The sequence below is a fragment of the Mus caroli genome, chromosome 3 (assembly GCF_900094665.2).
Source record: "Mus caroli chromosome 3, CAROLI_EIJ_v1.1, whole genome shotgun sequence".
Taxonomy (NCBI): domain Eukaryota; kingdom Metazoa; phylum Chordata; class Mammalia; order Rodentia; family Muridae; genus Mus; species Mus caroli.
Window position 1 is genome coordinate 151,237,831 of NC_034572.1, and position 19,316 is coordinate 151,257,146.

At 35.0% G+C, this 19,316-nt stretch overlaps 1 protein-coding gene across 12 annotated transcripts in view; it reads right to left on the bottom strand.

The window, feature by feature from the left end:
* Lrrc7 (leucine rich repeat containing 7) overlaps nucleotides 1-19,316 on the bottom strand; it is a 461,164-nt gene that overhangs the window by 312,617 nt on the left and 129,231 nt on the right. For 3 of the 12 annotated variants that reach the window (XM_021157468.2, XM_029475019.1, XM_021157471.2), the window contains exon 3: nucleotides 10,468-10,543. The exons of 8 other annotated variants lie outside the window; for them this stretch is intronic. In XM_021157468.2, coding sequence (XP_021013127.2) covers nucleotide 10,468 — 1 coding nt within the window. In that variant the 5' untranslated portion in view covers nucleotides 10,469-10,543. Of the gene's footprint in view, nucleotides 1-10,458; nucleotides 10,544-19,316 lie in introns of all 12 variants that reach the window. One more of the 12 variants, XM_029475020.1, reaches the window with a different exon arrangement.

Below are 19,316 nucleotides of genomic sequence, written 5' to 3' on the forward strand. Positions count from 1 at the left end.
TCCTCTTCTTCTTCTTCTTCTTCTTCTTCTTCTTCTTCTTCTTCTTCTTCTTCTTCTTCTTCTTCTTCTTCTTCTTCTTCTTCTTCTGTTTTTTTCTTCACACTCAACCAGAACAGTGTCAAAAAGTCACCTCTCATTCAGAACGCTCTTTAGGTAAAGGTCTCTCCAGAGCATTCTCTGGGAATCCCTAGCAAGTATTTGTGGACTTTATTCTAGAATTGTCCTGAAGAATACCCCTAGACACACTGGCAATTCTTTAGGTCAGAATGGTAGAATACAAACCTGTTATTTGTCATAGATTATATTGAACCACAAAGAAACAAGTAAGGCTCTCACAGCTATCTGAAGAACAAACAAATCTAGAACCAGGACATGGACCCACATGAAGAATTTCACAGAGACAAGCCTAGTTTCCATGACTTTGCCAATAACACACAAAGACAGGCTAGGATCTATGCCCACACAAAGGATTTCAGGGAAGCCTGAGCTCTGTGTTCAGGCAAGGAGCTTTATACAAACTGCCTCTCATTCATGTTTCTCTTGTTTACTTTTGTGATCTCTTTATTTAATATTTAATTTCAAATTAGTAAAATTCTTTTCACACCTGGCTCTCTTAAAAGGTATAAAGGCGTACTCAGGATACACAGGTTGCTTGGACTTTTAAGTGTCTACTGCAGTCTTCTAAGGGTTGGGGTTGGTTTAGGGTGATTGATTGGATTTCTTTAGCTGTTTTTAAAAAAAATCTTGAATTTAGGCAAGACCCTCAACATCTCCCCTTTATCTTTATTATTCTCCAATTATCATTTGCTATTCCCCCCCCCTTTTTTCCTCAAATACCTCACTTAGCTTATTTCTTTTCCACTTGTAGCTTTTATAATTACTATTTCAGTTTTCTACCTTTGCTCTTTTCCTGCTGTAGTTGAAGGGGTTTGGTTTAAGTTAATTATTACTGAATTTTCATGTTGGGCATGTCTACTGGTTGTAGTGACCTCTGTGGATGACATTATCTGGGACAGTGCTCAAGGTCCAGAGTGATATCCTGAGAATACAGGTCTGAGTGTTTAGCAATTGAGCTATGCCTGAAATCCAGAAGAGAGAAAGGTCATTTCAACATAGTCCCACGTGAAAACTGCAAATATTTCCACTAAAATAATTCAGGTAATTCAATTAAAATATCCAATCTCAAGCCTGTGTGTATCCCAAACTTCACCTGTGTGGATTCCAACACAGACAGAAGAAACAGAACTTCCTGAAAATGACTGACTTCATAGCAGAGGATTCCAATTCAAAGGAATTAGTGATGTTTCATACAAACAATTAAAAGAATGAGTAAGTGAATGTTCAAAGAAATTGAAGAGAAAAAACTGAAACAAAATACACACGTCTGAATGTGATAGGGAAGAAAATCTAGAATACGAAAGGGCAATTCAACAAAGAAAAATATTGAAAAAATATACATAACATTTTGGAAATGAAAAGCCCAAGTGAAATAGAAAGTTTCACCAACAGACTAGATGAAGTAAAAGGCAGAACTTCAGGGTTTAGAAACTAGGTGGATGATGTTGAATATTAAAACACCATTGATGATAGACAAGAAAATGAATAGAACATGTGTAAGATCTGTAGGATACCATTAAAAGACCAAATTTATGAATCATGAGCATAGAAGGTCAACCTGAAAACATTAAATTATTTAATAAAATAATAGAAAATTACTCAAAATATAGGACAAGAGACTGCTCTCTCAATGAAGCTATTCCATATTAAATTATAGTGTAAACTCCAAGTCTATAGAAATAAAGCATATTTAAAGCTTAAAGAAGCACCAAGTCATACATGAAAGCATCATAAAAACATTAGATTACTCCATAGAAACTCTAAAAGCCAGGAGCTCTCGCAAAGATGTATTTCAAGTTTTCAAAAGCATTATTATCAACCTGGATTTTTATACTCAGCAAAGTTAACCTTCATAAATGGAAAAAGACAAACTTCCAGTGATGAGTACAAGATGAAGGAATTCATGACCACTAAGCCAGAGATATAAAGGTTATAAAGGAATCTTACACATAGAAAGTAAAGTTCAACATATTCAGGAGGCAAAAAAAAAAAAAAAAAGGAAAAAGACAGTTAATAGGACAAACTAGCAACCTACAGACTGGGAAAAAACAACTCAATTAAAAATGGGGCACAGAGTTAAACAGAGAATTCACAACAGAGGGATTTCAAATGGCTGAGAAGCACTTAAAGAGGTGTTCAAAGTCCTTAGTCATCTGGGAAATGCAAACCAAAATGACCCTGAGATTCTACCTTACACCAATCAGAAGGGCTAAGATCAAATATTCAGGTGATCACATCTGTTAGGAAGGATGTGGGGAAAGAGGAACACTGAGCAGCTGACTGAGACAGGTACAAATACTTAAACCCAACCATTAGACTGAAGTCAGGGACCTCTGTGGTTGAATTAGGGAAAGGGTAGAATGTCTGGAGCTGTAACAGGACAAGCTAATAACTAGCACGTGATCTTAATAAGAATGTCTGCTTTGGATTAATCTACGACAAATTTGCTCTTATAGACAAGACCTAAAAATTTTATTTTAGAAAAGATTTCTGCTATTAAAATGCTTTTCCTGTTATATTATTAAACATATATGACAATCACTAGCTATTACCCAACCATTTTGAGCAAATTTCTGCAGATCTACAAAGATGTACTGTCTTATAGTAATGCTATATAGACAAACAGATGGCTTCTTAAGTATTAATGATGATCCTGTAATAATCCCTAAAATTATATCTGTAATTATTAAGCACTTTTAAAGTGGGACTGCTATTAGTTCCTTTTCTGATAGTCAAAACTTCAATGAGAACACTGGCAGTCTCCCAAGTGTCACCAGTTAATTGCTCTTAGATGGTAACCAGACTTTCTCCTACTCAGAGCACATTCCAAGAGGTTGTAAAACAATTAACCAAAGGTCATAAAAAGGGAACTAAAGATTTATTATAGGTGCTAGGACAGGAGATAAAATATTGACTGGTTTTATCTATACAAAATTTCACTAATAACTTAGTTATATTTTTTGACTTTCAATGAACCTGTGGAGCTGTGACAGGTGATGGATATTTAGCCAGATAATTACTCATAATGGATATGCACGTAAACATTTTCTGTTGTAAACTTCTATTTCAATTTATGATTTGATTTTGGGTGTGAACTTGTGATGAACTTTTTAGCATGTGATTATGTATTCTGACAGATGTATAAGTACTGAGGACAAAGACATGAGAAGAATTTTTCTCTTGCCCCTGCTTAGGATCTTCCTGGTTTTCCCTTTTTTCTTAGCTTTCATAGGAAACTTCTTACAACTTAGTAATAAACACTATAATCACTTTTTAAAGTGTCTCTTTTTCTTCCTGTGATTTCAGAATAGCCATGCAGTTCCTGCTGAGATAGAACAAAAGCCACATTACTTAATCCTCAGTTGTTAGGTTACAGGCCTAATCCAGCAGCCTTTTACCCTCAGAAAGAAAAAGTTTTTAGGAATTATAGAAGTTAACATCAGCACTTCAGTACAGTTAGAGAGCTAGAGTGCCTGGAGAATCTCAGACTTTAAAGCCACACTAGAGTCTTACTCTGTGCATCTGCCACTACCTTCTCCGGTCTGGGAGGCTCTGCACTGGAAGAAGCTGAGGAGAAGGGAGATCCCATAGGAAGATCAGCAGTCTCAACTAACCCAGACCTCCTAAGATCTCTGGGTCACTGAGCCACCAACCAGTCAGCATACAGGAGCTGCTCCGAGGCCCTCTGATACATATATAGCAGAGGACTGCCTGATCTGGCCTCAGCGGGAGAAGATTGCCTAACCTTCAAGAGACTTGAGGCCCCAGGTAGTGGGGGTGGGGGCCAGGCAGGGGTGGGGAACATCCTCTTGGATACTATGGGGGGCTGGAGGGAGGGGGAATGGGATGAGGAACTGTGGGAGGAGGGACCTGAAGTGGGGCAATGGCTGGACTCTACAACTATAAAAGTAATAATAATAATAAAGTTGTCTGCAAGAATGCACTTTGTTGGCAAAGCCTTCGGATGAACGAATGAGATAAAACTAGGAAGCAAACAGGGGTAGAAATGTTACGATCTGACAAATATTTCTCAAACCTAAATTTAAAAAGATAAAGAGTATTACTTTATATTGATTGGTCTCACCATCCATTATGGTAATAGTAAATTTCTAAGTACGTAAGCATTTGATATTAGTACACTCAATTGTGAAAACCATCATTTAACTAAAAGTTACTTATAGATTCAATAATCCTCACCTCATTCTTACAGAATAGGAAAAAAACTATTCTAAATAGCTATACAGAATAATGAAAGACTCGACATGGACAAAACAATCCTGAGCAAAAAGAACAGTGCTGGAGAGTTGACCATCAAGGTCTTTATATTACAGAGTCATAGTAATAAAAACAACATGGTACCAAGCACAACCAATTTCATAAAACAAACATTGATGTGTATAAAATCATAAGTTGACCATTATATAATAATAGTGGATGACTTCAACAACCCACTTTTACAAATAAACATGTGGACAAAATGTCAGCAATGAAACACCCGGGTTTACTGTGATTATAGTCAAATGGATTTAACAGGCATTCCACTAACACTGCAGAATACACATTCTCCTCAGCAGCTCAATGATCTTTCTCTAAAATATAAACCACATCTTAGGACACAGCACAGTCCTTACCTATGCATGACAATTGAAATGTTTCTTTTATTCTATCCGACCTCTGTGGAGTAAAACTAAAAATCAACAGTAAGAAAATGTAAACAACACAAACTCCAAGAGATGGAACAACTTGACCACGTGAGTGATGGATGTGACATGAAAGAAACCAGCAGTTTAAAACTTCCTACAATTGTATGAAAATGATACTAAAACATACTGGACTCTGTCCAGCACAATGAAAAGTAGCTCTAAGGAGAAGTTTAAATCTACAAATGCTTGCATTAAAACATCAGAGAAATATCAAATAATTTACTGAGGCACTATAAGACCTTAGGAAAGTAAAAACAAGCTGATCACCATTCAATAGGTAAAAAGCACTACAAAACACCAGGAAGGCACCAATAAATGGAAGTGAATAGATTCAATGAAGTCAAGACTCAGTTCTTCTAAAAGACAAAAGAGATTGGCAAACTGTTGGTCAAACTAGCCACTGTGAAGGACACTCAAATTAATAAAATGAGAGAGAAAAGGGAAATGTCACAACAGGCATAAAGGAAATTCCAATGATGTTTAGCTATACTTTGAAAGCCTAAATACCAATAAACAAAAATTTTGAAAAACATAGATAATTTTCTAGATAAATCTTACCTAAAAGTAGTCCAAGAGAGTATAAGTAACTTAAGATTGAGAAGACAAAAGTAAAATGTTGATGCTGTTGAATTCTACTGACCTTTAAATAAGAAATAGCAAAATGTTTCTCAAACTATTCCATGGCCAAAAAGGGAAGGCATGTTATCAGACTCGGTTTTGAAGTTAGTATTAGCTTGATATCAAAGCAGATAAGAACACAACAAAAAATAATAAACCAAGGTCTCTAATGAACACTGATGTAAAAATTCTTAAAGACGCATGCAAATCCAATTCCACTATGTATTTGTGAAACAAACAAAATCAAAATAGAACCCATTCACTATAACAGAGAAGGCCTTATTCTATGAATTAAAGAGTAATTCAAAACATAAATCAATATATCAAAGTCTATATTATTAGACTTATGCACAGAAATCACATGATCATTTCAATAGATGCAGGGAAGTCTATAGTAAAATTCAACCCTCATTTATGATAAATAACAGAAAGAAATTAGGAACAGAAGGAATGTACCTTAACATAAAATTTATGTTTGACAAATAGCTAATATTTCACTATTTAAATAAGGAAAACCTCAAGGTGTTATCATTAAAATCAGGAATGAAATAATAGTGTTTATTTTCTCCACCCTTCTTCAAAACAATGCTTTAAGTCTTCACTATAAAAGTGAGCTAAGGAAAAAGAAATGGAAGTGTATAAATAGGAAATTTAAAGGATAAAATTACACTTGATGCACATAATATGATACTGGGCATGAAGTGGTAAAACCAGTAAAAGTTAGTACTGACAAACACCTCACAAAGTTATCAGAAACAAATTAACATAAAAATTAGAAGTTTTTCTATATAACAATAAGGAACACACTGAGAAATGAATAGAAATAACAATATTATTCACATAGCTTCAAAAACACCTAGAAATAAACCTAACCAAGAGCATGAAAGACCTTTACGGTTTTAAAGCACAGAAGAAAAAAACATAAGAAGACACCAGAAGATGGAAAGATCTCTCATGGTTTTGGATTTGTAGAATTAATATAGTAAATTATGTAGCTATACTACCAATTTTTTCTACAGATTCCACACAATCCCCATCAAAATTCCAAGGATATTCTTCACAGAAAAAAAAAATTCTAAAATTCCTAGGTAAGCTTAAAAGACACCATGTAGCCAAAGCCATCTTCAGTAAAAAGAGCCCTGTTCCAGGCATCCTGGTATCTTATTTGACTACAGAGCCAAGGGAGCAAAGAGCAGGGTGGCAATGTCATAAAACAGATTTAGAGACCAAGGAATAAATCCACTCTCCCAAAAGAGACATTAATGATGGTGTGGGGGAAGAGAGACGTCTAAACATAGACGAGTGGAATTCTCTCTCCATCTCTCACCCTGTATAAAAGTTAATTTAAAATATACAAAAGTTAATCTAAGGTGTCACCTGAAACTCTGAAACTGTTAGAGGAAAACATAGGAAAATCACCCAAGATCTAGACATAGTCAAGGATTTCCTGCAAAAGATTCTATAGTAGGGAAATGGTGACAATAAATGACCAATGAGAGCACATGGAATTAAAAAGCTTCTTCATTTCAAAGGGAACAATCAAATGAAGAGAAGCTTAGAAAGTGGGAGAAAGTCATTGCTGACCATCTGACAGACGATTAACATCTAGCATATGTAGCAAAAACAACCAAATACTCCAAACCTACACAATCCAGACATAAATGGGACAATGAAATGGACAGATAGACAGCTCTCAGAGGATGAAGTTCAAATGGCCAGTAACACATAAAAGATATTAAATAACTTTATCCAGAAAAATACAGATTAAAAAAACACATTGAAGTTCATTACAATTCCATCTCATAACAGCTAAAATGGCTAAGAGAAGTTTACACCAATGCTGGTGAGAAAGGAGGGGAATGGCAACTCTCATACAATATTGATGGAAATGTACACTAGTTTGTCCACTCTAGAAATCAGAATGTAGGTTTCTAAAAATTTCAAAAATAGAACTTCCATATGACTCAGCTTGACCACCACTGTGTATACATGCATCTTTTTATACTATCCTTGTATACATTCAAGGATTCTACATCAACATAACATAAGACATTCACATATCACTGCCATTATAGCTAAGTTATAAAATCAACATATTTACCCATCAATAGACATATAAAATACTCATATATGTATTTAGCAGACAATAAGATTTCCTTAACTAATATATATTGAATTGAATTAGCTGTTCAAATTACGGAAAGTTTTAGAATATTTAAAATATGCTACTCAACAAATAAGATGTGAACTTAAAACTGAACTCTCCCATGGTGAATCTGAAAAATCTCCCATTGGTCTCTACAGAAAGAAGCCAAAGCGCAAATGTGCCATATTGGATTCATTGACTTCTCTCTCTCTCTCTCTCTCTCTCTCTCTCTCTCTCTCTCTCTCTCTCTCTCTGCTGATTGGCTTAGTTACCCATCTCAGTTATTGACTAAATTGCAAGGCATGAACTTTTTCTACCAGTCACCCTACCCAAGACCTTTTAGAAGCTTTGAACACCAATGACTTCTATGCTACTTCCTTGGTTTCAGTTTACTCTTATTTTATGGTTCAATTCCTTCAAACAGAATCTGTATCTTTCAAAACAAAACTGAATCTTGTGCCTCAAAACTGACCTGGGTAATGGTCATCTTTCACTTTGTAACACAAATTTTGTCTGGTTAAGTTCTTGTGTCTTCAAACACAATCTCTATCTAGGTAATTCAGCCCATAGGCCTGATTCCAGGCTGTTATTCTCAGCTTACAGAGTTTAGAGGAAGGAGACTTCATCTTGTTAAACACAGTTGCCACAGTAACAGCCTCCATTGGAAGTAAGCTGCCCCCTTCCCTATTTTAAATGTTTCAGGTCACAGCTTATCCATCCAAAGTTATTGTGGAATGTGCATGTACCATCCCCACTAATATTAATTCTTTGAGAATTTCATAGTCTATTCATATCTTAACCTTCTTCCCCAAACTCTTCTAGAGTTACCATTCTTTCCATTCCTACCAAACTTTCTCTCTTCTCTCTCTGTTTTTTTTTTTTTTATGTTTTTTCTTTGTTTGTTTTAAAAAGTCAAGTTTGTGCTGTCCATGCTTCCTTGATATGTGGCCTTGCACTGACTGAAGTAGGCTGAGCATGGTCAACGTACCAGAGGTCACAACCTTAAAGACAACTGACTTTCCCTCTCTTAGCAGCTGTCAATTGCCAAGGCCTTCAGCTAAAGGGTGGGACTTCACACTCACTTTCACTCTCCATGCTGGGAATTGTTTGAACTGATCCTGAGAAGATTATTAAGAGCCAGAGGCTATGGATGACTATAAGGAAATACTGTTTTCTCTGATACAGCATATCAGGCACACATATGAACACATGCAGCTGTGTCTTCCCTTCTCTGTCACCGCCTCTTTAGTTTGGGCTCCTACCATTTACACCTAGTTTCAAGTGTCAACTTCCTGGTTGCAAACCCCATATCCCCAACAGTTTGTTCACATCTGCCACCTACTATTATCCCTTTATTTAAAGAGCAATTCTGATTTAGTTTCCTTCATGCCCTCTAAAAATCATGGTCTTCTTTAATTATTTCTTGATATGCACACACAAGTATTTACAAGCACACTTTCACCACTCCCCCCTTAAATATGAAGGTTGCTTAGGTAAACTGTATAAAGAGACTGCATTTTAAAGGTATTCCTCCACATCTCTTCAAACTGTAAGAGATATTACTTTATATCAACCCATTATAAAAATCTCTACATGTGTAAGCAAATGCCTTAAAGACAAATAGTTTACATTATAAATTTTTATCTCTACTTAGTTATTGCTAAGTATGTTTCTTCTCAAATTGTGTCAACTAAACTCTGTAAACATTTGGTAAATTTTATGTATGAATTATTTATCATCTGTAAGTTTTCATTCATAAAATTTTCACAAGATATTGAAAGGGAAGATACTTCTCTTGGGTTGTATAATTCTTTAGGAATCTGTATTGCTAAGCAACTGAAATACATGTTACATATTTATTATAGTTTCTACCACAGAACTGTCTTGTACTACAGGATTATAACAAACAATTATGCCCAATCTAAAAATTTCAATTATGAACACCATAATTCTTAAATACTTTTGTTGGTAAATGTGTTATATTGATATTAATATTAAAAATTACTTAATAACTTACTGCACTTATTTTGAAGACTGAAGAACTTATGGTACTAATTTTTACCTTGAAATGATAATGTATTTATGTGTAATATATGTGTGAAATATTAAGACATATAGTTTATAATTGCAAATCTACTTGTCATAAAATATTTAATGTATGTACTTCTTATAATCCTTTGGCCTGAACATTTGATTGCATTATACTCTTCAAGATAAATTTGAGAAGAACCAACTTTGGCTGTTTTAACATGATGTCAACAGGTTTTCAGAAAATTCTCTTGCTATCCATTCAATCTTATGTAACTTTTTCTCTCTGTGGCAGCTCCCCATTAATCTATTCATCCCCACACTGCATGGTTTTGTCATTGAATCTCTCTTGCAAAATATCAGGCTGTGCTGGCAAGTGCACTCTTACTGCACTCTGCCTGGGTTTTATTTCACAATACCTCGATGCTTTGAAATGCAACCTTCAAAAGTGAAAGCATGACTACAAAATAATTTTCTCAAATGGTTTATGATAGGGATTAATACATTTGTGCCATGGTTGAATATGTCACCAGAAATTGGGGGATTCATTTACTCTTTATGACTGAGTGAGTGTGGAATTGGGAATATAAAAGTTAGGCCTGGGGGAAGACACAGTACTTAATCTCAAATTTATGTTAAAAAATAATTTCATTGTTACTGACAGAAAATGAGTTTCCAGAAACCCATGATGGCTTTTATTTTTCCTAATTATTTTATGTGGTGTAGTAGAGCTTTGCGCAAACATTACTAAGCATCACTTTAAAGCTGTAAGAATATTTGGTCACCATAGAGTCAAATCCCCAGAACATGACTGAACCCTGTACACTTAGGCATAGGAAGTATTACAATATCTACTTGCTAGTCACTCCTGTCTCTGAAGACTTCTAGGCTGTGGGCACTTTGACTTGCATTCTTTTCATGTAGCGGGCTCCTTAAAAAAAAAAAAAGAAAATTTAAACAATTTTAATTAAATGTACTTATAAATTAATAAATGCATCTAAATGAACACAGTAAGCAAGAACAGAATGTTCAGAGATGTTCCTAGCTGTCAGCTGCTACACTTCCTATCAGTTTCAGTCCCAAAACAACACTCAAACATTTGAGCAATGGCTGTGAAAATTCAATGTGTGACAGAACCTTCACTTTCCAAGTGACACAGTATTCCTGTGAGAAGACTGTGCATACCATAATACTCCCCTTGCTGCTTTAATGTTGTGCTAACAGAATGGCAAACACAAAGTGCTCCTTCCTTTATTTGAAAAATTAGAAAAACATAATTTCTTGGGAACTATCATATAGTTTATTTCTTACAGATCAGAGTAACTTCCAATAATTCCATTTGGATGACTTTTTTTGTTCTCACTACTATAAAAACAGAATCAGTAATTTCTGTTGATCTTAAAACAAAATGGTCTGCTTTGAAGTGGTCAGTTCCCATGCAGAAGTGACCATGGCTGATGTCTTCAATGTATCATTCATAAACAAAAAACCAACCAAACAAAATGAAGCCTAACATGTTCCTATGTATTGTAATAATTAAATTATTGGAGAGTAGTTTCTATGGGTGAATAAAGTTATTTTGACTTCTGCATGTATTCTATCCATGGCTGATGTGGGAAATATTAAAAAGTACTTTAAAAGTATTTATTTGAATATTCTATATAAAATCTTTCCATCCATAGCTTATATAAGAAAATCTCTAGGAAATTATTAGATTATCCAGAGTTTTACACACACACACACACACACACACACACACACACACACACACACACACACACCACTAACTATACTTGGCACATTCTACTCCAAGTATAGTTAGATAGAGCTAAAGAATTTAATGGAGTTCAAAATGCTTCTATTGCTACTTTCACTTAGTGTGTATTCCAAATAAATATTTAAGATGTGGGATAAAGAGATGGAGGAAATGTTCAAGATGTGCTTAATTATGCCAACTATATATGGAAGAAGTTATGTACTAAGGTCTTGTCTCCAGGGACAACTCTAAAGGATGTTTTGGAAAATTCAAAACATAGTGACAGAGTATAAATAGCAATTAAAATGATGAAGATTATGTTCATTTAATTGATGCAATTATTTATTTGTTTTAAATGCTCAGTCTTAGATGGAATAATGCTTAGCAAATGATGTGTTTATGTTCAAGTAATTTGCTGATTACACATGCATTGTTAAAGTGAAATACAATGTATCTGTTAGAACTAAACATAAACAACAATAGCAACAAAAGATGAGAAAGAAATTAGAGTTGTTGTGGTTTAACATCTTTATAGACTTGTTATTTTGTCAGAGGAAAAAGATTCAGATTCCCTGTCATGACATACAAATACTGATTCAGCTGCAGGTTTTCTTTACACAGAAATGGAGACATGGCCTTTATTCTCTCATCCAATTCTTCATTTTGCTTAAGCTCTCTTGCTCTTCAGATATCTGCAGTCCAGTTTTTATAATTCACCTCAAAGTTCAGGTCATTGGCTTTCTCTCTTTGGTCTCTTTTGGTTCTCAGCTTCATGTTACATGGGTCCTTTAAGCTTCAAACTTTCCATGCCTCCTATTATCAGATTTACACTTTGAGACCTCAAACAGCTGCTTTCTCTAGACTGTTCTCCATGATATAACCTCAGAGTTCTACTTAAGACCATGCATTGTAGACTGTAAACACTTCATATATTGGTTAAATATTTATTTAAGGTTGAAGAATTTCTGTTTTCATGAGAACTTCTTAAGAGATATTAGGCCTGAGAAAGCTTCTCAATATGTTTGCCCTCTAAAAGGAGAGCAGAGACTCAGAGCAGTTTTGTGTGTTTATGGGCCATTTTCTACTGGCGATAGGGAAGGTTGCTACTGCTGTTTGAATATAGACTGCTTTTCAAAAGCTATGCGTTAATGCATTTACAAGGATATATTGTTTGAAAACATTTCAAAAGGTTCCTTGCTTTGAGCTAAAATTCCTTTTGTGGCAGTGCTAGCTTTCGACTTCCTAGTTAATATTCTATATATCAAACCATTTCCCTGGATATGGTGGCTGTATGTAGAGCATGCTGGTGAAGAAGCATACACCCTGCAGTGTTTGGATACAGTCCTCTGGAGGTCCCTTCCAGTCAACACTTGCCCATAGTTTGAACTGTCTCTCTGTGTCTCTTTCATTTTTAACATGAAAGCACATGTTAAAAATCCTCTGGGCACAAGTTCCTACTTAGCACATGACTTCCCAGGGGAAAAGCCTTGTTTGGTTACACTTTTAATTAGAGTGTCGGTTCTGACTACAGTATTTAACATGTGTCACTGCGGGATTTAGTGTGAGTCTAGTGAAATAGGACAGACCTAGATGCCAAGCCCTATAACATTCCATTTATCAATGCTATATACTTAAATATGATTCTTCATTGCATATATTGAAACTATCATTAAAATCATCCTTTGAAATACATAAGGTAGAGATGGTCTTCCTGACAATTGCAAGCCAAAGATTGAAGACGCAAATGATGTTTAAATGAAAAGTCCTGAGAACTTGAAATCTCAATCATGCTCTCAAACAAGTATTGATTTGTCTGAAAGCTTTAAGTTAGTGTCACGCTCAATGCTTTCTTGGGGTTTCTGTGACATGTTTACTAATCATCATTGATTATTTAATGCCAATAATATCCTAGGAGCTGATGGAGTACGAACACTGCACAGCAAAGAAATTCAATGAGCATTTTACCCAGCAAGTGTTATGGCAAAGGGCATTTTAAGGGTGAATTACAGGTGCAAAAGAAACTTGAAAGATCCATTGTCTGCTCATCATTTTAGGCAAATTTTGCCTTGTACAGACTCAATATAGCTGACTCCTGTGAGGCTATGCCAGTGCCTGGCAAATACAGAAGTGGATGCTCACAGTCATCTATTGGATGGAACACACGGACCCCAATGGAGGAGCTAGAGAAAGTAACCAAGGAACTGAAGGGGTATGCAACCCTATAGGTGAAACAGCAATATGAACTAACCAGTACCGCCTGAGCTCATGTCTCTAGCTGCATATGTAGCAGAAGATGGCCTAATTGGCCATCATTGGGAGGAGAGGCCCTTGATCTTGCAAAAGTTATATGCCCCAATACAGGGGAATACCAGGGCCAGGAAGTGGGAGTAGGTGGGTTGGACAGCAGGGTGGTGTGAGGGTATAAGGGACTTTTGGGATAGCATTTGGATTGTAAATGAAGAAAATATCTAATAAAAAAATTGAAAAATGAAAACTTAAAAAAAAAAGAAAAAAAGAAAAAGAAAAAAACAACAACTACATTTTAAAGGTCAAAAGTATTTTCATAAAACTCATTATAACTGATACAACACAGTTGTAAGATCCAGAGTGGGTAATTCCCCAAAGAGTGTGAAATAAAGTATTTTAACATTGAACTTGCAAAATCTGGGCAGAGCAAACCAATGTGGTAAAGGATCTGTATATAGAGATGGAAAACAGAATTCACAATATGAGACTAGGGTCTTCTGGGCCTAGTTTATGGTACAATACTAGCACACTCCACAGAAGGCTCTGATGAGGGATAGAGATAAAGACATTTAAATTTGAAATACAGTTTGACAGAATACAACCTTTGTACTATATAATCCCAGAGGAGGGGCACTGACCACATGCCATGAGGCATGGAGGCCTTTTGATTGACAAGTCAGTCATGGTTTGAATGCTCTTAGACCAAGATATTTGAAGAAATTGTTTTAGTCATCGCTAGACTACTTGGATTTTGGTAGTTAAAACCATAGAGACACAGGGTGGTAGGGAAACAAACAGACTAGAGCTATAACCTAAAATGGACAGGAAATATCTTGGTCTAAGTGTCAGGAGGGACAAGAAGGTGTTTTATTTAGACTTCACCCCAAGTGGGTTCAAATGGTTCTTTTCAAGTTAGTTTCCCCAGAAGAAAATATTGACTGAGACCAATTTTGATGAATAAATAGTTCATTTTGGTGAGACTCTCAAATATAAGAGTAAAACACAAATATAAGAGTAAAAATCAAAATAAGCAAGGGAAAGAAGCAGGCAATGGGAGGATGATATATTCTACTTGGGAAGCTGTTATGCTTGGTTATGTTCCAAGGAGACTCTAAGAGACACTGTGAATGTCTTTGGTCCAGGTACACGGTGGGAGGCAGTCCTCAACAGGCATAAAATATATATTTTTCCTATTGTTAACAATTCCTTTTAAAAGTCTCTTACTAGAATTCACATGGTTGGTTGTTTCTTTCCTTTGGAGACATTTTCCCCTCAAAATTGTTCATGTTGTATTTGAACCTTTTCGTTCAATGCTTCTAATTTTGCTATCAGATTGAATGTAACATGTTTGAGAACTGACCTGTTTTGTCTGATAACATCTCTGACAAAGAGGGAAGCTGTCATTTGTCAAATCAATGCATGGACAAGATTCCCAGAGAGGAGGTAGTGAGATCCTCTGCAATGGGTGGAAAGATAACGCACTGTTCTTGGTGACAGGATTCCAGTTCATGAGGATCTGATATGAAATGCTATACCTTCCATCCTACTGTGATAATGGTCCCATGCCCATTTTCTATTTCCTGCTTCAGAAAGCTCAATTATTTCCTATTTCCTACAGCATTAAATTGAAACTTCTCTGCCTGAATTTCAAATCCTTCCATAATCTGGGCAGTTAGATTATTCTAACTTGCATCTTTATGAAAAATTACTGAACAAACAAATTATAGGACAAATGAAATGCTGGCAAAATCTGTATAATATAGTGACTTGCAGGTTGCTTATTATTAACAATTAGTTTAATAGTAGGAAACAGCATGATCTAGACTCTCAAATACAAATATGAAAAGTCTGTGTGAGGGTAAATGGGGTTTCTTGAACAACAGGAGTTGCTCTGAACACTAGAAACTGTTGCAGTGTATTTCAGAAGACAAAAGCCAGAGGCATGCAAAGTGCCACAGACAGGGCACAGCTGGACCCGAAGACACCACACAGATATAGAAGCAAAATGGAACCACTAAGGATGAAGACAGGAGCAAAAAACAGGACAATGCAATAGTGTTCATGTTGCTCAGAGTACAGGGATGATTTCATTTCAGGAACCTCATTGTAACTTCAAGATAGAGTCATTAGCTTGATCATATACCTTGGGAAAAGCAAAATAATAATAATAATAATAATAATAATAATAATAATAATAATAATAATTTAATATTAGGCCATGCAACAAAATAGCAGACAAAGAAGATCTTAACCTGAGTCCTGAATGGCAGAATCGCCCAAGAATTTCGTGAGAATGTGATCATTCTTGAGAGGTGACAGGATAGAGTGTGCAGCACCTATTGACTGATGTATCTGATGTCTGAGATGTTAAGTAGCTCTGTAAGGAGAGTGCTGGCATAAAGTGCTGCACAAAACTTTGGATCTGCACCTTAGTACTATATAAACCAAGTGTTGTGGCTATTCCTTTTAGGTCTAACACCTGTATATTGGAGGGAGGAGGATCAGAAGTTCAAAGTCATCCTCAACAGTATAGTGAGTTGAAGGTCAGCCTGAACTATATGAGACCCTTTTCCAAAAGAAATCATTTAATACATTTGTTTATGCTATCCTCCTCCACCTGGTGGATTGTACTTGTCCTCATGACGTCTTCTAGGCAAGTATTCCACTCCAGCTTATGAAACATAAGCCAGTGGAAACCCGAAGAACCTGCTGTTATCCATTTTTGCTTTTTCTATTGATGACAAGCATTAGCCAATGATTATGGAACAAAGATAATGTGGATCTGAACTTGGGGCCATTGTTAGTGAGTCATGGTCTTGTAAAATAAACTTTTGTGTGACAGCAAGGTGTTAGAACTGGGTCTAACTTTACCCAGTAGTAAAGTTGTATAAGGACTATAAAAAATGACATCCAGATTCTGGAAAATTTGCAAATTAACAAATAAAATCATGAAAAAAATAGACTCTATTAATAACTTGTGGTATTAGTGTAAGGAAATATAAAAATGCCATTAAATGTGTTAATAACATTCAAAAAGTTTGACCTATTCGAACATGAGGACACATAATTCCAATGAAGTGAGAACTAAATTACTCTGTTATGATTTTAATTGGGATATATAGGAGAATTATATTCTGAGGATTAGTAATGGTTCATAATGTTTAAGAGAACTTGGGCTTTCTATACCTACAGATATATAACTGATTAGATATGGGAGTTATTTCAGTCCTTGGGAGGTTTGTTTATTACACTAGGACTTAGAATGCACAATAAATCAATAAAAGTAAGTATATTAAATCTATGAATATGAAAGAAATACTTTAAAATGGAACAAATCTATAAATAAGCCTTCAAGTAATTATTTAACCTTGACAGATTTATAAACACAATATTTTTAAGTTCAATTTTAAGAAAATACTTTAAAAACTAGGTTTAATTTAAAAAAAATTAACCTTTTATAAAATAAAAATTTCCATTAGCTTGAGTTTTTCCCCTAGGCTCAAAAACCATTCTAGAACATGAGAAATTCAGAGCAAAGGTCATGGTGACATAATGATATATTTTACATTTTATGGATGAGTAAATGAAGATTCATGCTGCCAGAACCAAACTCAAGGAAAAAATAATCAATTTTGTAATTCTATAATTCACTAATGGGCTTTTAAATGCCTCCTAAAATATACTATTTCTCTTTGGGCTTTAAAAGTCAATCTATGTTACTTGCAAAGTTTTACTGACAAGAGGGGTAGACTACGGCTGTGGTGGTATGAATGGGAATGGAGCAATAAGCTCATATATTTGAATGCTTGGTACTCAGCAAAGCTGTTTAGGAGAGATTAAGGGGTATGGCCTTATTGGGGTGGGTATGTCTTTGAAGGGGAGCTTTCTCTTACTTTTGGATAAGGATGTAAGCTCTCAGCTACTGCTCCAGTGATATATCTGCCTGACTGCTGCCATGCTCCCTACCATGATGGTCATGAACTCTAACCTTCTGGAACTGTAAACCCCAATAAAGTCTTTATTCTATAAGTTGCCTAGGTCATGATGTCTTCACAACAATAACAAAGTAACTCAAACAATAGCAGTGATTCAAGAAGTCAGGAGGCTGAGTCAGGAGAAGCACTGGTTCAAAGCATCCAAACCACATAGTAAAACTGTCTCTAAAATACCGAAATGTCTTCTAAATAATCAAGTCTAGTTTTTAAATATTAGGGAGGCTCATAAGACTTTAGGAGAGAAGAAAGGTTGAACAACTAAGAAACTTTCAAAACCTATCAGGTCCCATCACCAAGATTAGGTAAACAATAAACAATTATTAGTAGAGGAGACTCTTAGGTGCATCTGCCTACAACTTGTGCAGGGAGCTCCAGAAATCTAGCTATCGTGACTCATCACCCATGGAGGAGTGATACATACCCTCTTGTATGTATCTCATTCATGTTCTACAATAAGCTCATAGGGTCATCAAGTTAGATTTGGGTGGGGTTATTTCTGTGATCTTTATGGTTCCTTGACCAGAGTAAATTTCCTCATGTCCCCCAAGATAAAGTCATATAACTCAGATCTTGCTAGAGTAGAAGAAAATTAGTCATTGGTTAATGTCTCATTTGAAAGCTCTTTCCTTCCCAATTTGATATATTTTTCTTTAAGAAGAGATATTGCAAATATAAAATGGTAATTTGGAAACCTTTACACATGCAGTAAGTGCTCAGTAATTAAGTAAATAAATTTATACCATGTAAGCATTTATTTTATTATTTTATTGTCTTTTCCTCTCATCCTTAGGAAAGAACTTAAAATATAACTAAATATAAATATAAATAAACTAGCATTTCATAAAGAAAATATAAAAGTAAAAAGGAAAGGAGAATAAATTACTGTATTTAAGACTAGAAGGCTTGTTCGACTAAATAAAGAGTAAAAATTTGGGATAGTCAGTGAGGGAACAGTAAAAAAAAAAATCTCTGTTTTAAGGAAGCACATCAATTAAAGAAAACAAAGGTGTTTGACCTGTTTATTTAGGCATCTTGTAACTTAGAGAATGTCTAAATAAGATCATTGACCAAGTTTTTTGCAAGAAAGGAACCAAAAACATTAAGTAATAAGGAATGTGACCAAGATGAACCTATGATTATCACTTATTCACCTTTATGCCTCATCTATAGATAATCTATCTAATAATAATCTTTACTTGCTTATCATATATCAAAATATCACCTATTTATACATATCAATTACATATCATCATCTATTCATGTATCAGTGTATCATCTATGTATCTATGTTTCTATGTATCAATTGATTTATCTATCTACATACCTAGAACGTATAACTTGGTATTGATGGTATTTTGAAATTTTTTTTGTCACCTAAAGGGTGACCATCTTTATTTACATGTAAAATATACATATGAATATGTATTTGCAGAATTTTGTCTATTTGAAATAATGATTATATACTCCATTGCAAGATTCTTATAAATAAAATATTTCAATTAGTCTTAGAGTAGACAGGTGGACATTTGGCTAATGTTAAGTTAAAGAAATCTTAATGCTTTTTCCGCATCTAACTAGATGACCATGTGGTTTTTGTCTTTGAGTTTGTTTATATACTGGATTACGTTGATGGATTTCCGTAAATTGAACCATCCCTGCATCCCTGGGATGAAACCTACTTGGTCAGGATGGATGATTGTTTTGAT